This window comes from Struthio camelus, chromosome 5 (assembly GCF_040807025.1).
Source record: "Struthio camelus isolate bStrCam1 chromosome 5, bStrCam1.hap1, whole genome shotgun sequence".
NCBI lineage: Eukaryota > Metazoa > Chordata > Aves > Struthioniformes > Struthionidae > Struthio > Struthio camelus.
In genome coordinates this window covers 42,936,853-42,964,479 of record NC_090946.1, presented here as the reverse complement: position 1 = coordinate 42,964,479, position 27,627 = coordinate 42,936,853, and the positions used below count along the sequence as shown (strand labels likewise).

Here is a 27,627-nt window from a genome sequence, read left to right as displayed (position 1 = left end):
TACACAGTAAAGAGCTAACTCATTACCTTCAACTCAATTTCATCTAGCTAATAAGCTCTTTTAGAAGGTTCAGCATATGTAGATTTGGGCAACGTGTTAAAATTTCCCCTGTCCTAAATCGGATCATATTTTAATAATGTTTTCATTTCACAGTTTTTGCCTTTTATTGAAGAATCTTTTCATCCAAGCAGAGAGAGAGACTAATTTAATAATTTCTTTGGAGGATTTCCCTGCTGCTGGATCTCTGCAGTTGTGACAATAATGACAAAGTTTGTTGGTAGGTAGTAGACGCATCCGTATGTCAGTAGATGTAGACCCAGCCTATCTAGGACATTCTGGTATGCAGTATGCTAGCCCTCTCCTGCATAACTAGTGTGAGGTATTCAGCCCATGACAGAAATATGTGAGCAAGGGAGAGAAAGTGGGAAATTTTTGAAAGATTCTGTTTTGTGCAGTGTATGAAAATCAGGGATTTCATGAGAATGAGTAAAGAAAATACGTCCAGCCAAAGAAGTACAACTTTGGAGCTGTCTCCAGGCTATAGTCTGGTCAATTGTCTTATTTTCCCTATTTTTTTCCCCCACCAGTGAAATATCTGGTAAGTGTAAGATGGTAATGTGTCAAAGCTAAGCTCAAGTCTTCAAAGAAATGATGTCGTATCTAGCTAGTTGCGGGGATAGGTTTTCCTATAAAGCTGTTTTTGCCACAGTTTGCGTTAGAAACATCAATGTTGGGATCATTCATGCCTGAGATGGTGGAGATCTGGTTGGCTTTGCCAAGGTTCTTAATGATGTTGATGTTGTATTTGGCAGTTTCCACAAAGCTGTTTTCTAGTAACCAACCATCGGATTCACCCTCCAGATCTCCTAGCAGAAGGACGTTCTTCATTGCTGTTTGTAGGTACCGGACGCCAATAAGTACGAAGAGCTGTAAGAAAAGGTTAATGGTTAAACAGAGAGTTTGAGTTACAGCCTCAGTCCTGCCACTAATTCAGCTTTCTGACTTCTTTATTGATAGGCCTAATAATTAATACTGAGTAAAGCAGACAAATTCTGTAACCCAAAAATATATTCAGCCAGTCTCCCAGTAAATAAAATGTTTTGAAAAGAAAAATACCACAGAGAGATGGTTTGATTCTATCCCCATTCCTCAGGTAACTGTCTCCCTTGTATGTCATTACGGCATAAATACATAGAATTACTAGGGAATATTGCAGCCTCAGAGGCTACAACTAATGGATGCAGAACTGATGATCCATTAATGGAGCCAGCAGCCATTGAGGAAAAAATCCAGGTCTGTTAACGTGCATCAAATTTTTTCAATTGACCATGATTACATCAGAATTAAGCCTCCTGTGTCCTACATACCTGTGACAGTAAAGGGCCAAGTCCAAGCTTAGAAAAAAGCCCCCACTTTCATAGTCCTGCTGGACTCTAGATCCGGGCCCCCACCTTATCGACATTTAAGGAAGCACAGAGAGCACAGCTTTCTCGTAATGCTGCCTAAGGCCTGTTGCTTCTGGTATCACTGCCTATGCAGCTCTGCCTGAGGACTGATGTGGTGAAATATTTTATATATAGTGCTAATATTTATTATAGAGCAGTAGACAATAATCAGAAAAACAAAATAATTACTAAAAAAGGAAAAAAACTGCATTTTAATACATGCCATTGGGATCCTTTACATGTAGATCAAATTACCCAGGCAGCTTTCTTTATAGACTCCAGTAGAAAGGCTGCATCTTTACATGTGTGTATGTTTGCCTGTGATATGCTCATTTTGACTGCATAATAAGCATATCTAGTCTACATCTAAAAACATATTCCATTCTTGCAAATACTGTCTATATGGTAAAGCTATGTATCTAAAAGGAGGTTTTGAGAGGTTAATATTTATGTTCAGTTTTTAAAATAAATAAAATGGTGGTCAGCTGAAAGCCTGCCTGACTTTTCTCATACTCTTTGTAAGAATTGACTTAAAACAATCCTCATACCTTCTCCCCTAATTTTCTTGCAGTTGTGTCACTGCGTGTATCATCCTGTGTCTGGTCCTGCAAATGCTTCAGGGCAAGGACTATGCCACAGTCTATTGAAAAAGCTCTGTAAATATACTGAATTAATATGAATAATTTCTAATAGATATTGTTTTCAGTGAGATTTGCATCTGCTCTGGGGACTTTGAGGAAGCTGTCTGTACTAAACTCTTGCCCTGAGACAAGTGTTTGCAGACTTGTATTCAGGGTATTATCTACTGAGGTACTTCTTGCACTTCTCGCACATTGCACCATGGTTATTTTCCATTCTAGGGAGCACAAAGTCTCTGATCAAGTAATTCATCACAGACTGTTCATATGAGACTTACCTCAAACAACCAGATAAGCAATGCTGCAATACCAATGGATCGCATAATAGCCGTGTAGTAATCCAGCAGGGCTTCTCTGCACCCCTTCACCCAGATATTCAGCTCCTCTGTCAGAAAATCGTAATTGTAGTGAGCGCTGTTGTTTGTAAGCTGGTGCTGGATACAGGGCCGTGGGGAACTGGGATTGCAGCAGCTGAAGGGGACTCCATCCACCAAGAACTTTCCATCAACATTACTCTTTAGACGGCTGCAACAGGACAGAAAGTTTGGGCATTATAAATGTGGTAGCAGCAGCCAAAAGCGTTGATACTGTTTTAGAAAAGGGTACGTTGAATGTCTGCTGCAATGCAGGCCTCTCCAGCGTTACAAAGGGAAACGGAGAATATATTTCTGACGGGAGGTGCTGCTCACTGCAGGAAAGCTAAATTTTTTATTTGCTGAAGTGTGGGTATCAGTGTAGTATCTCATGTGGTCCTTGGTATTGTACATGTAAGGCATAAATTCAATGTCATGGAGAAGGAGAGCCAGATGTTTTCCAGATATTTTTGCACTAAAATTATTAAAGACAGTTCTAGAATTTGTTTTTTGCGGCAGAACTCTAACGAAAGTTATGGCCCTAGAAATGCTGTGTTTCATTAGTGATTTTGAACACCTGAACGATAGCAGCTAACGGAAGGACAATCTTGTATGTCACAGAAACCACTGGAAATTGCCTGCTGCCTCTGGATCATTTTATCCATGTGTCACAGCTGGTATGGCCTGTGTTTTGAGACTAATTCGGAAGAGGTTTTCCTCTTTTTAAGTGTATTTATTGTTAAAAATTATTCTTCCTCTTCCTCCCCTATAGGATCAGAAAAAAAACCAAGCAGGTAAATGAGAAAGATAAAGAAATAGGAGGGAGGAAAGTTCATGGTAAGGAAAGAAAGCATAGTCCCAGATTAATCAAGAGTTTCTAGAAGAGCTAAATCGATCTTTTCAATACTGGATGTTCCTTTTCTTTGTATCTCCTGCTCTTTAGCTACTGTGTCCTTGTGCTGAACTTCTGGGTCCAAGCGGGCTCTTCAGAGAAACGGATTTTCCAGGAGTCAGAGAGTTTGTAAGATGTTGTGAGAGACTCGCACTTTGTGGGAGTAGCCTCTAAGCATGTATTTATTTTCATGCTACTTGCCAAAGGCTTACTTCCTGAGACCACCCCAAAGATGAGAACCGAGGACTGTTCTAGCAAAGCCCAAGCCCTGTAGTCTCTGCTGTGGAGCCAGAATATATGAAGGGGAATCTTCTCTTAGTTCTCCAGCTTTCACCATATGTTAATAATAGATTTTTTTTTGTTTTGCAAAACTTATCCCCATTAGTTAATGTTCAAGGAGATATAAAAGTGGTATTTTCCTGTTCTGCTACAGAAGATCTAAATTAAAGAGAAGGAAGTCATCACAGGATGCTAATGGAGCAGTAACTCTGGGGGTCTGGTATTCTTCCAGCATTTTGGGACTAAATGCATCCTTCAGGAGAAACATAAGCTGCTGGGAAGCTCAGCATTTGTAGCTGTGCTGGGATGGCAGAATAATTGCCTTCACTGCATTGCTGTGGGCCTGCTGGAAACAACTTCCTTCCTTCCTTCCTTTGTTTGTTTGTTTTTGTTTTATGTTCTGTCAAAAAGATCTTCCTCAGAGATCTTTCCAAATAAGTCAGGAAGATCATCTGCTGTTTCCCACCTAGGAGCCCCCTTTTTAAAGTCTAGCTCTTCACTTTGTAGCTCGGCTTCCCCTGACTTTCATACTCCTGTTGACAGTAAGAGGATGAGACGAATGCAAAAGAATCCAAATAACTCACTGAAACCTGACTTAAGCGGGCAAGCAGTGCAACCGGCATAGGCCAAGCCACTCGCTACTAGAGAAACGGGGAAGGGAGCCAGAGAGACACAAACCGGAAGGCTAGACTAGGGGAGGAAAACAAGAAAGCTCACAGAGGGAGGGAAGGAAGGCAGGAAGATGGTGAAAGGGAAGCTTTTACTTGGCCAAAAGAGTGCCCCATATACTTCGGTGGCCCCAATACCGCACAGCATCCAGAATGGTTAATACACATTCTCTTAAATTTTTGTTTCTACTACCCCCAAGAGCAGTTTCCAGACTTTGGTTATTTTCACCTTCCTCTACTTGTGGCAAATCAAAGGATATTGTAACTTGGTATCGTTAGAGGAGAAGCTGGAAAGAACTCAGTAACGAAGCTGAGGGAGCAAGATTTGCCATAACTCAAAGTAATCAAGACGTTGTAAGGCAGAACTTGCTTCTGAGACTCTGAAAAGATGATTTGTAACTAACCGAAGCAATCATAGGACTGTACTGCTACAACCTGCCTCATCCTCCCACCATTCCCGTTGCTTGACTCCGTTTGTTGTCACATTATGATGTTGGCAATGGTGATGTAGAAAAGAGGGGAGGAAATGGGATTATGAAGAAAGGTGGAAAGTTTAATTCTGCAGATTCCATCTGAGACGACAGTATGTCAGTTCTCAGCTGCTTTACTGTTAATCTACTGAGTACTAATAGGCATACTACAATATGAAGCCAAGAAAAGTACTTGGTTCCATCTCCATCCTGTCCGAACTTTCTGAACAAGCTGGACTTTAGGCCTAATGATTTCCTACCAAATGTTTCACTACCAAATTCTGGCAATAATATAATTTGGTTATACAGCACTAGCTTTGATATTGGCAATTGAGATGAGATTATCCTGATTTATTCACTGTCAAAGAAATTCTACACTTCAATTACTTGCCTCACACACATTTTGCTGATGTCTCTTGTCTACATGGGGCAAAAATTAACTGACAGTATATTTTCAAAATAACAGCAGAGGTGGCCGTGCAGGTTAAAATAACTGAGTGTTGTTACCACACAGGAGAAAACATTACTGTTTCCACACAGCTCACAGAAATAAAAATCAGTATATTTTACTTTTGTCCTTATAATAAGATATTACTACAAGTTCCTGTGGACAATCTCCATCACCATGTCACTTTTCAGAGCAGAACCAGAATTTAAAACACCTCTTGAGTCCAACTGCTTTGTGTCACTACTGCTTTCCAACCTCCTTCTCCAGAACACTTGTTCTGAACCCTGCTTTATCGCAATAGCTAACTGACCTAGTCAGGCTCTGCTCTGTGTTCTCCAAGGTCCTGTCCTCTGGTGAATTTGCAGTTCTAACAGGCCTTGCAATAATGGCAATTTCAAGTTAAAAGTTTTGTGAAAGTAAGATCTTTGGCCTCGCTTAATCTGGCTTTATCATCACTGATTTTTGAGTTCAGGGAAGCAAAACACTCGGCAAATGCCATTCCAGCTTTTGCTATGTAACTTCGTGTTGAAACTTACTGGCATGTGAATTTGTAATAGTTGAATGTGTTCATTTATCGCTTTCATGCTTTGAGGCTAAGCTTTCTTGGGAGGCTCTGTGAAAAGATTCACCTCGGTTCTGAGCCAATTGTAGAAGTGGAAACCATGAAGCGTTTCTGTGAACCTGATCTTCCAAAGTCAACTGCACTTTTTTAGGTCTTCATCAAAAGAGGTGCAATCATGTCTCCCACCTGTCTATTCTCTTCCTGTCTGCTGATTATATACTGAAGAGAAACTGCCAAACTTCTCCTTTTGCTTGATCGAGTGAAAAATAAACCTATTAATAACCAATTCAGTTGAAACATTCTAAGTTAAAACCAGTAATAACAGGAAATGAACAACCTAGCATCTCAGTGATTTCTGGATGATGAGATGGGGAGAGGGAAAACCGAAGAGTCCTCTCTCTAGCTGAAGCTCCACACTGCTTGCTGTTGGACAGTGTTTCCGATTGGAGTTGTTATTCTGGTCTGCTCTCAGGAATTATATACCTGACTCTCATGAATGCAGCTTTTTTAAGCTTTTGAAGAATTACTGCAAACTGGATTGTCTGTTACTTGTTTAAACTTGTGATTGTTACCTTTTCTATTTTCTGTAAGAATTGTCAGATTCTTCTTTCTAAGTGTATCATTTCACAATTGCTACATCCTGTGAGGCACCAACACAAAAACCAAAACTCAGGCTTTTCCTCCTCCTTTGTTACGTAGCGTACACAGTGTTGGCAGTATCTCATGTGTAAACACAGAGGTTTGAAACTGAATTTGCCAGGTGTAATATCTGAAAGGAAAAGATCTTTCAATGTTTAGTGTTCTTTAGGATTCACTATGCGATCTGTTGATAATACAGTCCTTTTCATTTTCATTATCAGCTCACCATAACTGAAATTTTGAGGTAGCTGATTTGCCACGTTAAAGAAGGAAAGATACACCATTGTTTTCTTAACATCTATAAAAAGTTAGTAAATGAGTGTGTATGTAGTTAGCATGTTTTGCAGTTAGCGTGGTCATTCTACACTTTTTGATTAAGAGAGAAAAGCCCAGCAGGAATATCTACTTTGCCATTTGAGTTCTATGCTAAAACCCTAGCATTAAGCAGCAGGATACTTTTTGGCATTGCTTGACCACCTCAGTACTCCTCATTTTAGGGGCAGTATATGGTCTAGACAAAGTGTCATTTCTGCCATTATCCGCTAAGAGAGTCTACATTAATCGGACTATGAGGGTGTTTGTGAGCATGTCTATGCTCACTGAAATATTCTCTCTCTGGGGTTAGACCTGTTACAGGAGTTACTCAGAATGATCTTTGAGATAAATCTTCTACCCACAAGGTGTCATTTTAATAAGGAGGAAAAACACTGCTGGACTTTGTTTCTCAGGTGACAAAGAACAAGCAGTTTTGCCATGTTCTCTTTAATGCTGACGCAGCTCACAATCTTTTGACTCTGCTGTTGTTTACTTTCTGTTCATTGCAAATTCTTCTTGAAGGAGTTTTTTCATAGGATTTTCCATGTGACTAGTAACTACTTACTCCAGAACTTCTTTGGAAGCCATATTCAGGTAACGAGTGGATACCCACTGAATTTCAAACCAATCTCTAAAGCCACTGTTTCCACAACATCGGAATCCAATTTGTAACATGTCCACTGTTTTCTTTAAAAAACATCGTCCAGGTATGTCAGTGTCCTTATAGAACTTAATGGCATCCCTCAGTCCCAGATAGAGAGACTCTTCCAGCTCATTCCTCATGGCATAGCACATGAGAGCACCCACCAGAATGCAGAAAGTGAAACAGAAGGTACAGACGATGTATGGGAGCATAACTAGTTTCCAACGAGAGAATTTGTTGGCATCTGAGCAGTCATAGCAGATTTTGCCACCCAGGAAGTTGATGATACATGCTATGACTCCCACAGAGATCAGCATGTTGGGGAGGGAATTAATGTCCCCTTTTGCCATCACTTCATTGCGCTTCTTGATCTCTATTTTCAAAAAGAGGCCAAGACTGAAGAGAATGATCCCGCTCACAACAGAAACCCAGTTGAGGATCCATAGGATCTGAGCCAATTTGTCCCTCTTCGTTTTGGTGAATTTTACTTTGAGGACAGCCATAGTCAGATCAGCATTAAGAAAAGAAGCGTAGGTCAAGGAAAGCTCGTAAGCTGCTTAGGAGCATATATCCAAGGCATGCAGTAGAAATCTGTGAAGAGAGAGGGGGAGATTACTGTCTGTTTGACTGGATATTTATAGAGCCTACAGAGAATTTCTTCACGCACTCTGAGACCTGCTAGGAGAGCGTCCCAGCACCTGTTTAAATTTTGTACAATAGAAATCTCTTAAAATCATAGTTCCAAAGACTGACTAGAGCAATTATAAGCAAGTGACACAATTAACCCTATGGATTTTTCTCCTGAGAACAACTGTCTGTGCAGATTTTCTGATGTCTAGTAGACGTGAGCTGATCTGCTGTCTTTCCCTCTGGGAGACTGATAGAAGTACGCACCTCTACAGGTCGTGTGTGTTTTCTTGATGGTTGTAGGGATCAATCATTCTTAGATTTCTACATCGTGGTCAGATTTGGGTTCAAAAGTTATTAAGCAGGACCAACAGGCAGACACATACAGCATAATCACATAAGCCTTTTTTCCATGTGGAAAAAAATCTAAAAATAGCATCAGAAACACAGTATGCTCTGGGTGGTTTTAGACATTCAACTGATAGTGTGCAGTGAAAACACTATTTCACTAGCAAAAAGCAGACTGCTGACTACACTTATGATGTACTATTAGGATATGATCACTCTGAAGCGGAAACTGAGTGTGGTTATAGAGATACTATTAATTACTGTGTTGGTTTTGTAGAAAATATTATCAAAATTTTGTTATCCTGTGGAATAGCTAGCACATAGTTTCTTCGTGCTATGATCTGAATATATCACCGGAACAAATCTCCATCCTCCACATCCTCCTTTTTTCAGCTTGATCTGGCATAAAGGCACTGCTGTTTTTATGTCAAGTAACACGCCACTCGAGAAAAAAGTAAAACGATCTTCCAAACACAAAAAGAAATCAACAGTTTAAGATGCTCTATTTGTTTTCTCTGACTGTTCTTCCTTCCTTTCTGAAGGTTCTTATTAAAAACTGATGTTTGGAATGACATAAGATATTAAATGAGGTCTATTTAATCCCTCGGACATGGTGACATCACTATCTTAACCTCTGCTTCTGCAGCTAAAGTTGTTTGCTCTTTCTCTGTCTCTTGAGAACCGTGACAATCATGTCTTATTACATCCCTCATACCATCTATAGGCTTCCCCCCACCCCCAAGTCCCCCATATTGCTGTCAAAATCCTAAAAATTGCTCCTGGTTGCATTTTCCCTAATAACCTGGTCTTCTTCACAGTTCATTGAAACTGTTTCCATTCACCTATCTGAGGAAGACTCTACAATCTAAGGGACATCAAAATATTTCTTTAGGGGGGCAACCATTTGAACAATGACAGGGAGCTACTCGTGTGTTTGGGAATTTTTATCCTGTGTATTTTACTATCTTACTTTTGATAAACCTGCTCTTCCCTCATTAACAGTACTCTCCTTTCTACATTGAATTATTTTTGAATGAAATCTAAAATTCAGACCCTAATAACTTGTCATTCAAAGCTCCACAATACTTCCTGCTGAACAGGGTTTTAATAACTTAGGTGTGAGAAGTGTTATTCAACCTGAAGTAACATCTGCCTAAATTCTCTCTGTAGATGAATTTGAATAAAAAAGAAAAAAAAAAGTTTGTTTCTTAGCCCAGGCTGTTGTGTGGATGAACACCGATCTTTCAAGCAGTCAACACTTTCATCTAAATTCTCAGCTGCCTTGCCTTTCTTCTCCCATCCCTCTTTCAGTTTTCTGACTCCCACTTCTGTACTCCTATTAATAACGTAGTTAGTCCTGCCTGTTCCTCTCTCCCTTTCATCTTCCTGAGTGTAACTCCAAGGAGTGAGCTCCTGGCAGTGTGTTTAGCGCGGGACAAGCCCGGAGGTCGCTCCGTTGTACTGACTGCTAGCGCAGCTGGGCTCTCTTCCAGCATTGCTGCTGCCTCCCAGACGTAGCTGGATTTATTCCTAAATTGATTACAACTGTCATTACTGCTTCTGCCTGCTAGAGGTCCTTTGGCCCTGCCTGGTACGCTGTCTCTGGAGATTTTTAATTTACTGTTCCAAAGTATCAGGATGCGATACTTTAAGCAGTTTGTCACATTCATTTCCAAAGCACTCAAAGGCTGCCAAAAGAACTGAAAAATCCTATTAATTCGAGAATATTTTCATAAAACAGATATTTCTCAATGAAAACCTACAAAAGGACGCCTAGGACTAAAGCTCATAACTAAAAACCATGGACCTGAGAGAGAGATTGGCGTGTTGCACTTTCCCCCATGCCCCGCTGCCTGCTAACCCCCCAGGGCGACTCACGGCTGATAATTACCTGTGTCTATCTCTCTTCCTCAGAGGGAGAAGGAATTATCTCCTCTTCCCTAACTCTCCCATCTGATCCACAGATCCTTTTATTTTTTTCTCCAAAGATCACCCTGCTGGACATAATGCAGGGGGACTTCCCACAGCCACGCATGCACGCACAGTTTCGAATTTGTGATTTCAAAGTTTGTCACGGGAAGGAGGACTTAGCGGTCCAAAGTTTGTCTTCTTTTCCCCAGCTATTAGTGGGTCTAAGAAAAGATATACGATCTTTCCCAGCTCATTTTACCTTGCTTCTCTAGATCACTATGGATAACTTCTCCTTTGCATCGCTCCAGTAATAACACAATCGCAGGCAGAGAGCAGCTAAGAACATCTGAGAACTAAAACTTGTTAAAGCTGGCGAATGCGTTTTTAGTGTGCATGATGTGGTTGTAGAACTATGCTGCCCCAGGTTCAAACCATGAATTTTTACCTTTCTTTAATATTTCTGATCCTTTGTGACTGCCTTTCCTCAACATGTGTGAGAATATGGAGCTCCCTTCTTTCTTTCCTCCCCACAAAACCTGCTCTAAGCATGGTTTTGTACTAACACAGTAATTTTCATTAGACTGATTTTATAATTTATAAATATATGTTGATATGATTGTGCAGCCATCTTTTTGATGCAATTCTATTAATACAATGTCTTTTATAAGCAGTAAAACATAATCTTGTAAATTTGGAGAAATAAAGTAGTATAAGCAGCTTTATTCATGTATAATTGCTTTTAAGCTAGTGGGCTCTACTACTTAACTTTATCTGAATAAGACTGGTATCATCCGAAACAGCATGAAACCCATCTGCAGACAGGCCCTGCAGGAGCAGGGCTACACACTGCTCACTAAGGATCCACAGCTGCAGTGAAGCTTAGCGCCGGGCAAGCAGATTGCTGTGGAGTGCAGTTTAAAAAGGTAACGATATCGCCATGTCTTCGTCTGTAGATGTGAGAAGGAATGAACTGTATCTGTGCAGACATGGAATAGGCTGCTCTATTCATTTTAGGATACGGTTAGATGTCTTCATGCTCTTGAATATTAACACATTTTAATGCCTATGAAATCTAATTTATTCATGCTGCATTTATTTTCTGCTGTATTTAGCTAGTGAGGAAACTGATTTCCCTGAAAATTATTCATCTCTGTGTATCACTTGTACAATACCCAGAACAGTATATAGAATATTGTGCAAAATGCACAGCATTTTTCTTACTAGCCTCATTTCCAAAGGTCAGCAGCACTCTTTGACTTTAGGCCAGCAGCACTCTTTGACTTTAAAAGCAGGGAGTAATTTTTAATAATTATTAAGGCTGATTATCAGTTATGGTTGACTATTGATCGTGATCATATTGTGATAATCGTATTGATTATCATGATGAAATATTGATTCTCGGTAGGCAGCTCTGGAGAAGAAAGTCCAGAGAACAGTCATGTGTAAAATGACAAGGTTTTCTTCACGCCACTTCTCAACAGTATACTTCAGCCCTCATTTGAAAGGATCATAGCTGGCACAGAAGAAAGCCTCCATATGAGCTCAGCTGACAGCCTATCTGCTAAGTCTGGTGACAGTAGCTTTGACAGCTTCCCCAGTTAAGCAGTTCATGACTTGAACTTAAATAGCTGTACGTGGCTGCTGCAAATAGGTTTATTTGTCCCTGATACTCAGGTCTCAGTGAACACAACAGAGAGGATCTGTTGTTCTGAAATTTCCTGGCTGCCAATATGCAGTTTACATTCAATGGCCAGCGTATGCGAATGCATCACCCACTGTTCATTTCTATGAAATATGTGTTCGTATTTGCAAAACGCCACTGAAGTGTTAGGAACCCGTGTAATTCTGGTGGCACTGAGAACGCACTTGCGAAACATCTTTTGCTTTAGCATTTGAACAAAATTTCCAAACAGTTCTCCCTTTACTTAGCATTGATCTACTCAAGATGCGTTTTTCATTTTGAAATACTCAATATTTGATACTTCTTTCATTTTGAAATAAGTAAATGTAAGAGTGTCTGTCATATTATTCTAGCCACAAAGAAATGTGAAGTTCAATTGCATGAAGAGGGATACATTCAGTCTCATATAGCTATTGTGGTACGGCTCCCTCTCCCATTCTCAGTCATTTCTTTCGTCTGTTTAAAATAAAAATCCTGAAATTCATATTGAAGAGCAACTCCCTTAGTAACTCCTTGCCTCCAATGATTGTTACAAACTATTTCCAGCTTCCTTGGTACATTTTTTGTTTTTGCTAGAAGACCAGATTCATGGAATATTCATATTCATCTGACCCATGCTGCAGACCTCCCACAACAGAGAATCTGCCCAGAATAAGGTCTTCTATGTGAGCCATACCGCCAAAGGAAAGCGAGGGAACGACTGGTTGCGGCAGTGCAGTGACGACTCGTTGACTGAGCCTGGGTGCCGCTGATATACGTCGGCTTGCACAGCAGATCTTGGGGACAACTGTACTTCTCAAGTGCATCAAATCTGGGATGGAAGACAACTTGCCTACTCTGCTCCTGACAAGCGGTCTGCAGGCAACGCTAGGCAGAAGGTCAAGTGTTCCCTGCTTCTATGTGGATATTTCTCTTGAGATTATTTGTTTCTATGCTTAGTTTTCAGTTTACAGAATTTATTTTAGGTAGTGAGAAGATTCTCTTCCCATTATAATGATTTTTGTAAATACACGGTAATGTTATTCTTTCCCTAACTGTTCAATGAAATTCTGAATATATTTATTAGCTTAAGATAGACTGCAACATCCACACTGCCTTGTAGTAGCATTTTTTGGAGCATCATGGAGAGAGGTCTTCCAGCTTGAAGAACTGAAGTGCAATTATGAGCTAAAAGCAGCATTGTCTTACTTCATGATATGTATCTGTTCCTCTCTAATTTATATTTGCAAGTGCAACTACTGTAAAACCACAAATGCTCCTAGTAGTTCTGTGGAACTAGCACATTTACCTGAGCTCTTGGAGACGCACATCACTGTTGCATATGAGCGACTCCACAATTATGAAGCGTACCCATGCAGACATTTTTTCCCCAGCTATGGAGAGCAAGAAGAGAAATATTCCTTTCAACAGAAGAAGCCCAATAAATATGGAAATCTCTCCCATATTATCTATACTGTTCTCAAGCTTATCTAATCTAAGCACACTTCAAACACAGGGCTTCCTTCAGCGTACTGTAGCTTTTTGCTTTCAGGATGTCACTTATGTATTCCACTATTATCCACTAACCGCAGAGAACAAGATATTCCACCGCTATTTATTTGTTTATAAAAGGTACTTACTGTATGCAAATTGTCCCAAGAAATTTGGCTTGCAAATTTGTCCTAAAACAACCATATCTTATCTCACCAACTTTTCTAAAATCTGCTTAGCGAAACACTCCTATCTACAACTTACTGTAAAAGAAACCACTAACCTGATTCAGAGGACCAAGTAAGATCTCAAAGCGGGTACCTTGTTGAGTACAGGGGAGAAAATACCTGGATCATGCATCCTGAGGAAGATTCAGGTACTGATTTCCAGATGACTGTGTAGTTCTTCTGTCTTTACACTGACCCGCCAATGGAGACAAAGAAAAAGACTTCAACTCTCCTGCCCGTTCTAATCTCTCTTGCATCTCTAATCGTAGCTAAGAGATTTATTTCAAGGTTCTTATGCCACCAGGTTAAATCCTGCAAAACAGGCCAATTAACTGAGCGTGAGCTGAGACCTCACTGACAAACTGGATTTATGGCAACTTCATTTACTCTTTTACCTCCTAAGGCTTGGGCTAGTAAGCAACAGAGACTATTCCTGCAGTATTTTGTAAGGTCTTTGTTAGTTCTAGGATGCCCACAATTCCCAGTGTCACTGTGTTCTTCCATGGGATGAAAATCCCCAAGAACATGTCCCAACAGGTTAAAGTCATACAGTGGAATTCTCTTCCCTTTTTGATTTTTTCTGATACAATTAAACTCGTAGCTAATGTTTATGCTGAAAGGTCCGTCCAACAACGCACAGTCTAGTACAGCATGGCAAACTTATGCAGAGGTGCTCCCTTGAAGTGTGTGTGTGTGGGGGGGGGGGCAGTCGCATGGAGCCTTCAGTTTAGAAAAATATAATTTCTCTTCCAAAGAAAGTATCTGAAGTAGCACTTCCAATTTTCTGTTGTGTGTATGTGCTGATCTACAGCACAACCACAAAACTTCAGATCAGAAGCATATTCAGATCAAGAGCATCTGGGACCTCTTGGGCCTGTTGCATATGGGCTACACAAATGCTTGCATGTGCTCAGATATACCCAACTGCATTGATTTTGTCGTATGCACACTGACCAGTCATGCTTTGGACCTGCCGTGCATGTGCTGACCGCAAAGAAGGTATTATACATGTTGAGTATGCTCCATAGCTTTGATCTGTACACATACACTGTACGCAAATGTACAAATTGGCCTGGGATTTTTGAGCTCTTGCTCAGTCTGGGATGTGGTACATTATAAATGCTGGACAAATGTCTCAGTCAAAGTTCTTTTTTCTGCCCAGATAAAATTTATATTATATGAAAATTATACCATATGAAAAAAATAAAATATCTGTGGAAATCTAGACATATATTATCCTTAAGCATCAGAAAATGTTTTTGCCTCAGACCTACTACTCATAGAAGAAAGAGTGCATCTTCCCTGTTGTTGCTTTGCAATGTGAATCTAGTACTTCCACACACTGAAAGACAGCAAGCAGAAGATGGCAGTGCTGCTGTATGTAGCTTTCTCTACCATGCCAGGTAAGAAGCCTGCTTTTATTTGAGCTACAGATCAGAGGTCATTCAAACAGCTAGTGGAAGCTTAGGCTGCATCATTTTAAGAAATAACTTAAATCCAACCTTGATGCAACTAGAGGCCAATGCTACCCATATTCTTTGTTCTGTCTCTTATTGGAAAATGGTTTCAATTGCAAAGTTAGTATTCAGAGTTGAATTATTCAGAAATCAGTTTTGATTTATGGCCATCTATAACTAACCACGCTGCACTTTATTACAGACCTGCTGGGAAGTCTGCACACCAAGACCATAATGACAGAGAAGCATTTTGTAGGTCAGCAGGACTGTTTGCACACGTGTATCTGCCATCAATCACCCAGTGGTGTAGAAAGAAAATACATACTTCCCTACTAGTAGTGGAGATTGCTGTACTGTGGCTTTGGATCTGAAAGAAATAAGTTTAATACATGTTTGGGTAATCATTTATCTGCTTAATACTATTCATGTATAACTCCACAAGGACAGATGTGTTATAAAGTAGCCTAGTTACACACCTACTTTGAATGATACTTGCTACAAAATTGTATTTTACATGTGGTTTCCAGAAATTAAAGTTTTATTCTGATATTTTAATAGTTTTCCATTTATTCTTTTATTTAATGCAAGTGGTAATGGTTAGTAAGAGATTTTGGAGTAAAACCAGACTAAATGGACTAAAACCAGAGGCCACTGGATAAGTAAGTTCAGCACAAGCAGATACTATACGATCTTTCTTCAAAATGCAAGAGCTTCAAAGGGAGAGACCATGTTCAGGAAAAGCTATTCACAGATATATGTTAATGGGGAGAGGCTATAAAAAAGGGTATTTAGACCATCAGCCTTTTTTGGGCCTTTGTAAAATTGTAAACCACATGACAGCTCCTGATAGGCTTAAGTTATTAGACAGATAATTCAACTCTCCGTTACATTTTTGAACTTGTTAGTAAGGAAGTATAGTGATTTTTAGATGATTAGTGTTGTGGGTAGAAGAGGATATCTAAGTTAGATTAAACATTTGAAATTCTTATGGAATGGGAGAGATGGCAGAGGGAGTATAAAGGTGATACCAACACTCAAAGGCAGGAGGCAATGGACACTAACTTAAAGGAACCCCGTTAGTACTCTAGAATACCACAAAGTGTATTGCAAACAAAGCCAGTTGTACTATAATTTTCATTTTTCAGCTGTTTAAGGGTTGTAACAATATGGACGCAGAAGCCAGTCTTAAGTAAAAGGGAAATTGTAGCAGACTTGCATAAATTGCACAGCACACATACTGCTCATCTTCAGGGCTCCTATACATCCAGGGAACTACCGTGCACGTAGCAGTCAGGCTTGCTCTGATTCCAGTCCATACTAGCTATACTGTCCCTAACCTCTGAGTCATCCACTCCTGACTCGTGGTGAGTCATTACAAATGGAAAACTAAGGCACAGAAAGAGTGTGTTCACTTTAAAATCAGACCAGCAGTCTATGGTAGAGCTGGAAATTGAACCTGTATTTTAAATCTTGGTAAGCTAAAACTTCCATGTCAGCTGTAACTTTTTTCTGAAGACCAGAATTCATTTTTACATTGTGGATAATCAGACCACGCAGCAGTCTTGCTTTCCACCTTCGCATCTTACTTACTAGCTACTGTAACGTCACAAGCCAACCATCAGGAAATGGAATTATACAGGTATTGTGAGGGCTCCCCGCAAAAATCCCTTTACATAAAGAGGTGACATTTTCTTTTTCTGTTTCACATGTCACAGCATCAATAATTTTAGTGCATTGTATTGCCAGTCAATGCTTCTTCCCCTAGCAGTACAGACAACTACTCTCAAATATCTCCTCAAAGTTACCGCACCTTCCGTACAAATTAGGACATTTCCTTGGTCTCACCTTATTACAAATCTTCTGTTAGTGTCATTTTTCACTCTTCCGGTATTATTAGAACTGAACAATTTAGGATACCTACTTTTAGGGAATCTGAGATTCTTTTAAAAAGATACATTAAAAAAAACCAAACAGTTACAAAGAAACAGTTACAAAAAAGAGACTGGCAAAGTTTCTGAAGCAATGATTGCAAGCAGCCACAGAGCCTTTACAGCTCCTCTGAAAAATATCCAAGTTCCCTCTGTTATTGCACTGGTGACTTCATGGTTATGTGAAACTCTGTGTCTACAAATCATGATCTAGGAAGAAAAACTAAATGAAATGGTCTTTTTTAGTGTAGAGAAGACTGATGGTGAGATGTGGAAATAGCATTTGAATACTTCCAATGTAGCTGCGCAGAGGAAGGGAATAAATTGCTTTGGTTATAGGAGGAGAAATAATGGGCTTAAATTACTAAAGGAGAGATTTATGTTACGTTTAGGAAATCTTCCTTTTAGTGAGAATAGTGAAAAAGTGAAACGGATTGCCTAGGAAACTGCTGAATTTCCATCAACAGAGCTCTTTTTAGAGAAAGTCAAGAAACACTGGCAGGCATGTTGCAAGGCCAGTTGCTGCTACCTTGGGAAAAGGGCTGAACTAGATGTCTCGAGGTCTCTTCCATCCTGCTCCCTGTGAATCTTTATTTGCTGTGAACTGGATATCTGTTTACTCATCTACTGACCTTAATAAGCAATGTTCTATCTTTAGTCAGTACCTCTTCTACTCAATGCTTTTGCCTGAAATGTGAGCCTCTAAAATGCGTTTTCCTTTCTAGTCTTCACTGAGAGCACTGTTTCCACCTCCATTTATATATTTAATTATGTATAACTTTCAGTACATTCTAGGATTTGGTGGCTGTTCATTTACTGACTAATCATACCTACGAATTTGTCATCTCTTGGAAATGAATATTTATTAAGTCTGTGCATCTTGCTATCTAGCCCTTCCTTTTTAGTCTTCCTTTTTTTATCTTCTCTTTTCTGACAACCGCTTGATTTCTGATTCTCCAAAATGTAAAGAAATTTTCTGGAGCAATGTCTCCTACTTCTGTGGTCAGCTAAGCAGAAATTTTGCTGAGAACTCCTGACTTGTACAGAAATAAATGAATAAGCCAATCCCCCTGCTGTCTAGGCAGAAAAGGGTTCCAATGAAAGTGCCTGAAAATGAGAAGTCTGTACTTTGTGAAATGAATCATCTACTCCCATACACACTTATTTCAGGAAAATAACAGCACAGTTTTGAAGGTCTTAACACACTGTTAATCAGCTGTCACCTTTCTCCTTAAGCAGATGTATGCGTATGTTTGTGTACAGGCTGTCCTTTTTCAATTTTTAACATTCCTTGAGGAAACATTAGATCATTAGTTTCAGACAAAAAACACCAATGAAAGTCCTCGTATCTCCCATATCCCACTACGAAACAGATTCTCAAGAAAGTAGATGGATCCTTCTATGATTGTATACTGTGAGGTCTAAGAAAGCAGAAGTTGAAACGCTAGAAAGTTGTGTTCGATCCACAGACAATCCAGGAAGTTCTGTTCTAGTTCATCAAAAGAGAAAGGAAGGTGCAGCTGGGAGTTTGGTTTAGTGTGAGTATAGTCTCATTCTCTGTTCTTTTTTAAAGAAAAAAAAAGTTAGAGCGGTGTCTACTTGTATTCAGAAATATTTTTCTGTCACTTCCCCTTTACAGAGTTGTTATCTACATTTGTAAAATTCAGAATAGTTCTATTTATTCAGTCTCGTTAAGTACTTTGATACTTATTATTAAATATTGAAGCGATACTTGGCATGTAAGAACCTATATACAGTACTGTGGATTATTTTTCAGGTAGTCACACTGATCAGCAAATCGTGTTGCCCCAGGCACACACCAGCACAACTGAACTTTTATCTCTTTTTTGCTGTTGCTCATAGCATTCCATAGCAACTTCTCTGTCACAATGAAGCTCTGTCAGGAAAGCCTGTAGAATGTGGGAGAACTTAGGACACCCTTCCCCTTGCTCCGCACCTTCAAAGTGCTAATCTGCAGCCCTTGGCTACAGATTGCAAGGACAGAAATCCAAGATAGATATTTAGGATGGAACGAAGACAAGACATAGCCTGCTTTATTGATTTACTTTGTGCTTCTGACCATCTATTTTAAAATCTTCAGAACAAATAGAGAGTTGTCCATCTGCAGAGCGTTTTACAACTATGAACTCAGAAAACATTCCTATGTAACTTTATTTTCCCTCCGCTTTAGAAACAGCAGGCTAACGTTTCTGCTAATACAATCCTCCTGACTTAAAAAAGTTAAAGCAGCAGAGGACTATTCCCAGTACTTGTTCTTCTCCATCTCAAGGTGAAAATCTTTTCCTAGCAAAACCCGAACCTTTGTTGATGCAAGGCATAATTTCCCTCTTCCTCTGATTTTGATGATTTATTTATAAAATTGGTATTTTGGGTATAATTTAGAATAAAAATGTTAACCTATTTTCAGCATAGGTGCTTTTCAGGAATAATGCAAATGATGTAATTGCTGAAAGAAGAAATGTATGGGTATACTGTGTGCAGGTACAGAGGGAGGGAAAACATACAGCTGAGACTCCACCCTCCAGAGGCTACTCACAGTAGGAATAGATTCTGAGATCAGCAACAGGTTAAACTTAGAAGTTCCTCTTCTTTCCCCTTTTCTTTCTAGACACATATTAGCAAACTAAAATGACTAGACAGATTCACAGCCATATTAGAATTAAATGTTTATATGTGCTAGGCTACTGCACTTGAATACGCTTCTATGAGCTTTCTGTTTTTATATGAGGATCTAAGACAACTCACACTCATTCCAGGCAGAGGCAGAAGTGGCCCTTCATTCACAAGTGGCCCATCTGATATATGGATTCAAGGGCTGCATGATAAACTCACATATAGAGCAGACAGTTACATCAGAACATATGAAATACCCTACAGGGTCAGATCATTTGTGCATCTAGCCTTCTAGTCTGTCTCTGACAGAGGCAACAGTAGATACAATTTAGAGAGAGAATGCCAACACAGGCGCTTTTTGCAGTTCATTCCCCTTGTACTCCTCCAGCAACTAGAACAGTTGTTAATGGGACGTTAGGGAATACCAGATAATTACCACGCAAAGCCAGACACAGCAGCAAAATATAATTGCGTGGTTAAAAAACAAGAACAAGGTCATAGCTACACTGCAAGAAGAGGCACATTCTTACATTGAGAAGGCCAATTTGATCTAACAACGTAAAATCTGAAGAGAGGCCATAGGACAGTTTTTGGCATGGCGTAGCTTTTTCCAGATCTAGTCAACCCTATGCATCTGAGGATAACTAGTTACGCTACGGTAAAAGAGCTAGAGTGGCTTGATTCTGTTATAGCATAGAGATAGTGCTGTGGGTTTTTTTGCTTTTTTATTTCTTTTTTTTTTTTTGTGGTGAAGATATTCTGCAAGTTTCCACTGGCAAAGGAAGTGCTGATACCTGTTATATTTACCACCATTTTTGAACCAAAAACAGAACAGAAAGCCTCTAAGGACCTCTTGGTATATTTATGGAACAGTGAATTCACAGAAATATAGATTTTTTTCTGTAAAGAGCTCCTGGACTGAAGTGGAAACAAATTTTCCTTTTGAAAAATTGCTATTAAAAGGTCACCTCTATCTTTGAAAAAACTGAGCCAAATCTTCTTTATGATGTATAAAGAAGACTTGATCTTTATTTTATTTATTTTATTTTATTCCTACTTGATTTTTATTTGAACCACTCTGATTTTGTCTGCTTACAGTGATTCCATGGTAACTTGAGAGCTAGTGACAAAACAGATGACTAGAACTTGAAAGCTAATGGATGGAAGGAAAGGCTACTTCGCCTTTTAAAGCTTGCAGAGTGCATGCGGACTTACATCATGCTAAGAAGACACGTGCCTAGGATGTGTTTTCCATGATATTGGGCATGATAGCAAGGTTATATTAAATAGTGAATTAACTGGGGAAGTGTTAAAGTGATGAGAAAAATTATACCTTGGAGTGTAGTTTATTATTGCTATTTTATTAGGATATAGTATATGATAATCCATACACTTGGCTTAGCAGTGCTAAGCTGGTAAACAGCCAAACCAGGTAAACAAGTTTGTTAAGGCCTTTCCATTGTCTTTAATTGAATCCAAAAATGTTCCTGAAGAACTGTACACCTCAGGCAATATATCAATTACTTGGGGAAGAATAAAAATTCCTCACAGATGGATTCATATTCATGAGCTCCCCATTACATCTAGCACACAGTAAGTTTTGCTGCCATTATTTAAAATAAGAGGTAATTAGTGGATTCATCTACCCTCGGTTGTAATTTAGGAAAAAGTACTCCCTGTTTCAGGAGGAACATGAACAGACTATTTGTTTAGTGCACTAGAAAAAATATGAGGAGCAGGCCTGTCCTAGAACAATTTTCACCGTTTGCAATGCTTTCAAGCTTTTGAAGAATATGCAGCTCTGGAAGAATACTGTCCATCAGAGAACTTCTGTATCAAAGGTGAACAAATCCATTAACAAATCCATTAACTCCATGAGCGCAGCCAACAGAGGCAGCGAACAGACGCAGCAGTTTGCGCAGCAGTTCGCGCAGAAGGGCGCCAGAAGGCAAAGAAGGCATCTCTCCATTTTGCACAGTGGAGTGTCCTTCCCCGGGCATGGTCATGACACGCCGCAGAGCACGTTCCCCAGTGGCTGCTGGAGGTGCTGCATTGGCTGTGTCTGAGGCCTCAACCCAGACAGACCCTCAGACAGCAGATGCAGCTCTGCAGGTGTCAGGCTGCAGGCAGTGCCTGGGGCCTCTCCGCGAGGCCTGGGCTGACAGACAGCTCTCCTGTGTGAGGTGTGCTGTGGTTGACCAATTGCGTCACCAGATAAAGGAGTTACAGGAGGAGGTTAGTAGGCTGCGTAGCATCCGAGAGGATGAGCGGGAGATTGACAGGGTGTTCTCGGAGATTGTTCAGCTCCGGGAGTCCCCTGCCCCCACTGCAGCGGAGGTGTCAGAGGGCTCAGCACCGTGTGTAAAGGTGCATCATAACGCTGTTGAAGAGGGCTGGAAGCTGGTGACCTCTCGCAGAAGGAGAAAGGCTCTTGCTCCTCCTCAAGACTTACCCTTGAAGAACAAGTTTAGCGCCCTCCAAGCCGAGGAGGAGCTGGGCATGGCTCCAAGGGAGGCAACTGGCCTGGCAGACCCTGTGCCGTGCAGGAACCCCCGGAAGAAACGGCGAGTGATTGTTGTGGGTGACTCCCTGCTGCAGGGGACAGAGGCACCTATCTGCCGACCTGATCTCTTGTTCAGAGAGGTTTGCTGCCTGCCAGGGGCTCGAATAAGAGATGTCATGGAAAGACTGCCAAGGCTTGTCCATGCATCAGACTACTACCCTCTGCTGATCTTCCATGTGGGTGCTAATGACACGAAAGGCAAACTGGAAACCATCAAACGGGACTTCAGAGCTCTGGGAATGGTGGTGAAGGGTCTGGGAGCCCAGGTGGTTTTCTCCTCAATCTTGCCTGTGAGGGGAAAGGACAGGAGGAGGAGTAGACGAATTTTCCAAGTTAACAGCTGGCTGCGCCGCTGGTGTTGGCAACAGGGCTTTGGTTTCTATGACCATGGGACCCTGTTTGAAGATCAACAGCTGATGGGGAGAGACGGGATCCACCTTACCAAGCAGGGCACGCGCGTCTTTGCCAACAGATTGGCCAGCCTGGTAAGGAGGGCTTTAAACTAGGCAAGATGGGGGAAGGGGAGTGGTATAGTGGCAGGGGAGTCAGTAAAACACCGCTCAAGTCAGGATGCCTCCAGCGGGTGCATACAGCCAGGGGAGACAGCATGGAACATGGCTATGGAGGATCCTCTTGCACCTCTTCTGGGAAGCCTGCGTGCTTGACTGGCTCTCTCAAATGCCTGTATACCAATGCACGCAGCATGGGGAATAAGCAGGAAGAGTTAGAGATCTGTGTGCGGTCGCAGGGCCATGATCTCATTGCAGTGACAGAGACATGGTGGGATAGTTCACATGACTGGGATGCTGTCATGGATGGCTATGTGCTTTTTAGGAAAGACAGGCCAGGAAGGCGAGGTGGTGGAGTTGCTCTTTATGTGAGGGAGCAACTAGAATGTATGGAGCTCTGCCTCGGGGTGGATGAAGAGCAAGTTGAGAGCCTATGGGTAAGGATTAAAGGGCAGGGTAACATGGGTGACACTGTTGTGGGGGTTTACTACAGGCCACCTGATCAGGAGGAAGTCATCGATGAGGCCTTCTACAGACAGCTGGAAGAAGCCTCACGATCACAGGCCCTGGTTCTCATGGGAGACTTCAACCACCCTGACATCTGTTGGGAAGACAGCACAGCTAGGCACAAACAGTCAAAGAGGTTCCTGAAGAGCATTGATGATAATTTCTTGACCCAGGTGGTGGAGACGCCAACGAGGAGAGGTGCAATGCTAGACCTTGTACTAACGAACAAAGAAGGTCTAGTTGGAGAGGTGAAGGTTGGGGGCAGCCTTGGCTGCAGTGACCATGAGATGGTGGAGTTCAGGATCCTGCGAGGAGGGAGCAGGGCAATGAGTAGGATTGCAACGCTGGACTTCAGGAGAGCTGACTTTGGCCTCTTCAGGGACCTACTTAGGGGAATCTCCTGGGGTAGGGCCCTAGAAGGAAGAGGGGTCCAAGAGAGCTGGTTAATATTCAAGCGTCACTTCCTCCAGGCTCAAGAGCAGTGCATCCCTCTGAGGAAGAAGTCGAGCAAAGCGGGCAGGAGACCTGCATGGATGAGCAAGGAACTCCTGGCCAAACTCCAGCAGAAGAAGGAAGTGTACAGAATGTGGAAAAGGGGACAGGCCACTTGGGAGGAATACAGGGACGTTGTCAGAGCGTGCAGGGATGCGACGAGGAAGGCTAAGGCCCAGTTGGAATTAAATCTGGCAAGGGATGTCAAGGACAACAAGAAGGCCTTCTTCAAATACATCAATAGCAAAAGGAAGACTAGGGAAAACGTGGGCCCGCTGCTGAAAGGGGCGGGTGCCCTGGTGACAAAGGATACAGAGAAGGCAGAGTTATTGAATGCCTTCTTTGCTTCAGTCTTCACTGCTAAGGCCAGTCCTGAGGAATTCCAGACCTTGGAGACAAGAGAGGAAGGCTGGAGAAAGGAAGACTCTCCCTTGGTTGAGGAGGATCGGGTTAGAGATCTTTTGTCCAAACTTGTCATCCACAAATCCATGGGCCCCGATGGGATGCACCCACGAGTGCTGAGGGAGCTGGCGGATGTTATCGCTAGGCCTCTCTCCATCATCTTTGAAAGGTCCTGGAGATCAGGAGAGGTGCCTGAGGACTGGAAGAAAGCCAATGTCACGCCAGTCTTCAAAAAGGGCAAGAAGGAGGAGCCAGGAAACTACAGGCCTGTCAGCCTCACCTCCATCCCGGGAAAGGTGATGGAACAGCTCATCCTGGAGGTCATCACTAAGCATCTGGAGGACAAGAAGGTGATCAGGAGTAGTCAGCATGGATTCACCAAAGGGAAATCATGCTTGACCAATCTGATAGCCTTCTATGACAGAATGACTGGCTGGGTAGATGAGGGCAGAGCAGTGGATGTTGTCTTTCTGGACTTCAGCAAGGCTTTTGACACTGTCTCCCATCACATCCTCCTAGGTAAGCTCAGGAAGTGTGGGCTAGATGAGTGGACGGTGAGGTGGCTTGAGAACTGGCTGGATGGCCGAGCTCAGAGGGTTGTGGTGAATGGCACAGAGTCAAGTTGGAGGCCTGTGGCTAGTGGTGTCCCCCAGGGGTCAGTCCTGGGCCCAGTCTTGTTCAATATATTCATCAATGACCTGGAGGAAGGGACAGAGTGCACCCTCAGCAAGTTTGCTGATGATACTAAACTGGGGGGAGAGGCTAACACACCAGAAGACTGTGCTGCCATTCAGAGGGACCTGGACAGGCTGGAGAGGTGGGCGGAGAGGAACCTCATGAAGTTCAACAAAGGCAAGTGCAAGGTCCTGCACCTAGGCAGGAATAATCCCATGCACCAGTACAGGCTGGGGACTGACCTGTTGGAAAGTAGCTCTGCCGAAAAGGACCTGGGAGTGCTGGTGGACAACAAGTTAAACATGAGCCAGCAGTGTGCCCTTGTGGCCAAGAAGGCCAATGGGATCCTAGGGTGCATTAGGCAGAGTGTTGCCAGCAGGTCGAGGGAGGTGATCCTGCCCCTCTACTCAGCCCTGGTGAGGCCTCACCTGGAGTACTGTGTCCAGTTCTGGGCTCCCCAGTACAAGAGAGACATGGCACTCCTGGAGAGAGTCCAGCGGAGGGCTACCAAGATGATTAGAGGGCTGGAGCATCTCTCCTATGAAGAAAGACTGCAAGAGCTGGGCCTGTTCAGCCTGGAGAAGAGAAGATTGAGAGGGGATCTCATCAACGTGTACAAGTATCTGAAGGGGGAGTGTCAAGAGGATGAGGCCAGCCTCTTCTCCGTGGTGCCCAGCAACAGGACAAGAGGCAATGGGCAGAAACTGAACCACAGGAAGTTCCATCTGAACCTGAGAAAAAACTTCTTCACTGTGAGGGTGACAGAGCATTGGAACAGGTTGCCCAGAGGGGTGGTGGAGTCTCCTTCGCTGGAGATATTCAAAACCCGTCTGGATGTGATCCTGGGCAATATGCTCTAGGTGACCCTGCTTGAGCAGGGAGGTTGGACTAGATGATCTCCAGAGGTCCCTTCCAACCTAAACGATTCTGTGATTCTGTGATTCTGTGATTCTGTAACTTAACTCCATTTTGCCATTGCGGAAAAGATGTACTATTAAAAAAAATTAAAAAACAACCCTTCCCATCTATTTCGGAATACATAAAGCCAAGGTTGGTTCATTTCCATTCACAAAAAACCTCATCTCTTTATAATATTAGCTTTCTTATTAAATGCTTTGATTGTTAGTGAGAAAAACATGGGAGGAAGTTGACATTTAAATAGTCATTATTTGATTTCAGTGTTAATGTTCAGCTGCAATAGCTAGGGAAAATTAAAGCCTCTTAATGTCACTATTTCAGCAGTAAACTGATTAGGGAGAATACGCACATGAATTTAGAATCCAAAAAATCTGGAAACATTTTCCACTGAAAGTTTAGGCTTGGAGTATAAGAATGAGATGCAAATATCTAACTATCTGAAGTCATCAGTCATGGCCATGATACATCCTCGGGAAGACTTACAAATGTCATCTTCAGAAAGGTAGCAAGAATTTCAGGCAATGCAATTGAATGAGTTATGTTTCCTGGGAAAATGTGCCTAAAAAGTAATACTAGAAAACCATATCTATATAGCAGACACTTCAAATCTCATCAGGACTAATTATTTTGCCCGTTACGCTTTGCCAGCAGTAGAGCAAAACCAGCATGAACTGCTGCTGTGATCTCAAGTGCTGGCAGCTTTCGAAGGATAAACGGTTGTGCATATCCTTATCACCAGCACTACATCCATATGGCTAGCGCTGGCGGTCCAGGGCTTGGGCCAGTTCACTTCACGAAAGAAGAAACATCTGATCGGTGCTGACATGGAGCAAGTCAGACCTGCGTGCGTCTGCCGTAGGTTAGTTCACAGCCGTCCAGCGCGGGGTCACTCGTAGTCCGTGAGCGCTAAGACTCACTGCTCACAGAGCAGCAGCAGGAGATGCTGCTTTCTAATCTTACTCATTGACTGTGATCTCCTTGTGGAGAACGAAGAAAGGGCTTAAATTATTCACACTGTCATCATCTTATCTGCGTGACAGCAGCGAAATATAAGCGACTTTTTCGACGGGGACGTCTCGTCAACGGGAGTCTGCAGCGGGTTTACCCGCTCCTACCAGCACACCAAACCTTTCCTTCCCCCTCCCACACAGCAGGTCCCTCTGAGGTGCCCGTCTGCCAGCTGGATCCAGTCTCCGGGTTGACAGTGTGGCCTCAGCTGCGAGGTGACGGCCTGCACAGCGACCCAGCAGGCCCGAGGCCTTGCGGCGCCCGCCGTTACCCGCCGCCCCCGCCGAGCCTGGGGCGAGTAACGGCTGCCGCCGCGCTGCGCCGGCCGGGGAACTACCGTGCCCAGAATGCACCACGGCCCGAGGCTGCGCGAGGACCGTTGTGGCCGCCAGCGGCGCTCCTCGCCTCTCAACCAAGCCTGACCCCAGGGCCGTCGCTCAGGTGTGCCCGCCTCCGTTATGGTAATTGATAGGGCTGGTAGCCAACCGCTTGGGAGAAATCTCAGCCGCTGCCCAATCACGAGCCAGGGAGGATGGGTGGGGCGGTGCCCTCGAGGACAGCGGGCGCGGTGGCGCCCCGGCTGGAGACGGGAGAGGAAGGGGGGAGGCGAGGCGGGTGGGCGCAGCCGGGACTGCCGCAGGGATGGCGGTGGCGGCCGCGGTAGCGAGGGGGTTAACGCCGCCGGGGAGGGCCGCGGGCCCTTCGGTAGCCCCCTGAGCGCCCCTCGGCGCGGTGCACGGCCGTTACCCCTCCCCGCGGGCGGGGGGGCCGGCGCCGTCCCAGCACTGCAGTCGCCATAGAGACCGCACCGCACGCCATGGGGCGGAGGCTGGCCCGGAGGCTGGCCCGGGGGGCGCCGCTCTAGCTGCCCCCCCACCCCCCCCCCCGCCAGCCCCGCCGCGCAGACCCATCCCCCGC

At 42.8% G+C, this 27,627-nt stretch overlaps 1 protein-coding gene across 1 annotated transcript; it reads right to left on the bottom strand.

Annotated features, from left to right (window-relative positions):
• Positions 1 to 148: 148 nt before the first annotated feature.
• Positions 149 to 7,855, bottom strand: LOC104150439 (photoreceptor outer segment membrane glycoprotein 2). The gene is made up of 3 exons (XM_009684694.2): positions 7,275 to 7,855; positions 2,362 to 2,608; positions 149 to 927 (listed from the first exon to the last, which is right to left on the bottom strand). The coding sequence occupies exons 1-3, from the start codon at positions 7,853 to 7,855 to the stop codon at positions 661 to 663; spliced, it is 1,095 nt and encodes a 364-aa protein (XP_009682989.1). The 3' UTR covers positions 149 to 660.
• Between the last annotated feature and the right edge of the window lie 19,772 nt (positions 7,856 to 27,627).

What these genes read in the sequence shown, in the direction of transcription:
- LOC104150439 (XM_009684694.2), bottom strand. Translation starts at nt 7,855, where the DNA reads ATGGCTGTCCTCAAAGTAAAATTCACCAAAACGAAGAGGGACAAATTG. An exon ending in GCTTCCAAAGAAGTTCTGGA is followed by an intron (nt 2,609 to 7,274) that starts GTAAGTAGTTAC and finishes GTCCTGTTGCAG; the next exon opens with CCGTCTAAAGAGTAATGTTG. An exon ending in TGCTTATCTGGTTGTTTGAG is followed by an intron (nt 928 to 2,361) that starts GTAAGTCTCATA and finishes CTTTTCTTACAG; the next exon opens with CTCTTCGTACTTATTGGCGT.